At 33.4% G+C, this 2,971-nt stretch overlaps 1 protein-coding gene across 1 annotated transcript; it reads left to right on the forward strand.

The window, feature by feature from the left end:
- Nucleotides 1–1,289: 1,289 nt before the first annotated feature.
- On the forward strand, nucleotides 1,290–2,231 carry LOC102816837 (olfactory receptor 6C76-like). The gene has a single exon (XM_006859569.1). The coding sequence runs from the start codon at nucleotides 1,290–1,292 to the stop codon at nucleotides 2,229–2,231; it is 942 nt and encodes a 313-aa protein (XP_006859631.1).
- The last annotated feature ends 740 nt before the right edge of the window (nucleotides 2,232–2,971 follow it).

Raw genomic sequence — 2,971 nt, forward strand, 5'->3', positions numbered from 1 at the left:
ACTTGTAATAGCCAGCCTTTTTAACCACTGATGAGGGCAATCAGTGTTTTACCATGTTATCAACCCTTTTCTCAATCTCAAACAGCAAGATCTTTTGGGTCTTCTGATATGGACACAGCATCTTCTATCAGTAGCAGGGGTTTTACCTTTCTCTCTGGGTGTCTCCCTGTTTAAGAGCAGGTTTTCTATTGTATACATTCCAAATTTCACTACTTGTAGTCAGGATCATTTAACTAAATTGAACCTAAGCATGTTATTGTGTAAAGAAACAAGTCAGAAACAAATTGGATAGATAAAGTCTAAAACCTTGGCTATCACTTAAAGCAAATTTGCAGATCATTTCTGTTTCATCAGTCGTACTGTTACCCATGGGATGATATAATTGTAAGTATCAAATAATTTTTTGTTTTATTTTGTAATAAATGTATACCGTAGATCATTTAACTTTGGCTGTGAGAAGCTCTTCATAAAAAGTGGTAAATTAATAGTTAATTGAAAAAAAAAAAAAAAACTTTTAATTCTGAGTTTGTTTTAAATATACAAACATTAGGTTTAAATGTCCAGATTATTTATTTAAATTGTTCATTCTGAATATGTTGTTGTTGTCGTTACATGCCATCAAGTTGGTACTGACTCATAGTGAGCTTATGCACAGTAGAATGAAACACTGCCAGATCCTGGTCCAACCTCACTATTGTTGCCATGCTTGAGCCCATTGATGCTGCCACTTTGCCAATCCATCATTCTGAATATAGAACATTAAACAACTTTTAAAAAAATTAGAAAGTATTATTTTCGTTTTTTTTCAAAGAGGCCTTAAAATATGCATTTGATAAGACTTTATCAGTTCTAAAATCAGTATCTTAAACTTTAGAGTTTTCCATCTTGTTTTCATGCACATATATTTTTTAAAAAATAAAATAAGTTTCATAATTATATTTATTATTATATACATACATTTATTATACCTATGAAAGACTCACAAAAGATTACATATCTAGTAAGCTACAGAGCAGTGAGTCTCTTCATTCTGGTTAATGTATCTTAGAATTCAGTATAGTAACTTGTATTAATTTATTATCTCATTATCGATCTTGTATGTTTTTTTATGCACAGATGTGATTTAAAAAGTAACCCTGAATTAACTAAAATTATTGTTTCTTGTTTTCATTTAAAAGGAACCCTGGTGGCACAGAGAGCTAAGTGTTGTGCTGTTAACTATAAGGTCAGCCGTTCAAATCCAACAGCCATTTTCATTTCTAGACCTAACAGGAACCAACAGCACAAAAATGAAAAATCGGTCATCTGTGAAAGAATTCATTCTCCTGGGATTAACAGATGACCCAGAACTAAACATTTTAATTTTCATTTTTCTGTTTTTCACATATATTCTGAGTATAACTGGAAACCTGACAATTATCACCCTTACTCTGATAGATTCCCACCTCAAAACGCCCATGTATTTTTTCCTTAGAAATTTCTCTTTTCTAGAAATCTCATTCACCACTGTTTGTATTCCTAGATTTCTGGTAAGCATTATAACAGGGGACATGACCATCTCCTATAATTCTTGCTTGGCTCAGGTATTTTTCTTCATACTCCTTGGTTCAACGGAATTTTTCCTCTTGACTGCTATGTCCTATGATCGTTATGTGGCTATTTGTAAGCCTTTGCATTACACAACAATAATGAATAACAGAGTCTGCATCCAACTTGTGATAAGCTCTTGGGTGGCTGGATTTCTTATTATATTTCCACCTGTGATCATGGGACTACAACTGGATTTCTGTGACTCCAACATCATTGACCACTTCACCTGTGATTCTTCTCCTATGCTGCTGATCTCCTGCACAGACACAGCATTCCTACAGCTCATGGGATTTGTCCTGGCAGTATTCACTCTCATGGTCACCTTGTCACTAGTGATTCTTTCCTATGCTTTTATCCTTAGGACAATTCTGAGAATCCCTTCTGCTGAGCAAAGGAAAAAGGCCTTTTCCACTTGTTCCTCACACATGTTTGTTGTCTCCATTTCCTATGGAAGTTGCATTTTCATGTATGTCAAAACCTCAGCAGATGAAGGAGTAGCTTTTACCAAGGGCATAGCAGTGCTCAATACCTCTGTTGCTCCAATGCTAAATCCATTCATTTACTCCCTAAGGAACCAACAGGTAAAACAGGCCTTTAAAAACTTATTCAAAAGATGTTTTTCAAATAAATTTCAATCATAAAGAAATTCCAAGTCTGAAATTAATATTGAAGTTTACGATTAATGCAATAATGACATTGTTTTGTTTCTAAATTCAACTTCCCTTTCCTTAAGGTCTTGCTTTTTTATTTATCTAATTTTCATTTCACTGGGTCAACTATTCTTTAATATGTATATGACCTGACAATTTTCAGAGCATGAGTAAATTTTTTGGTGTGTCATAAATATGAGGATGCATATTAATAAGAATTCCAGAATTTATTTGTAAATCAATAATTGATGAACTATAACTCTGGCCTGCAATAAGATTTAAATAAAATTTACCATAAAGTAATTCTGAAACAGTTTTTCTCTTGGTACATAGGAAAAAGTGCTAGCATATATTCTTCGATGGGATAAGAGCTCTTTATTTTTCTTGTATTTCTATTTTTCTTTGTATTTTTATAATTCAGCTATATAAATGTTAGCCTACACTATTTGGTGAATATTGTTATGTCTTCACAGTATCTTTTACCATTTGATATTATAAATTATAGTGTCTGGTGTGGTGCTATAGGATAAGCAGTGGACTGAAAGTTCACTTTGAATGCAAAGTCAGCGGTTCGAACTCACCAATCACTCCTCAGAGACACAGGACAAGATCACTGTGAGCCTAAACTGAGTGTATGACACTTAACAGCAACAACAGCAGTGATTTTTTTAGTGTAAATTCCAAAGTATGGCATTGCTAGTTCCATCAAGTCCCAATATATTCACAAGGAA

The sequence above is a fragment of the Chrysochloris asiatica genome, unplaced genomic scaffold (assembly GCF_000296735.1).
Source record: "Chrysochloris asiatica unplaced genomic scaffold, ChrAsi1.0 scaffold00033, whole genome shotgun sequence".
NCBI lineage: Eukaryota > Metazoa > Chordata > Mammalia > Afrosoricida > Chrysochloridae > Chrysochloris > Chrysochloris asiatica.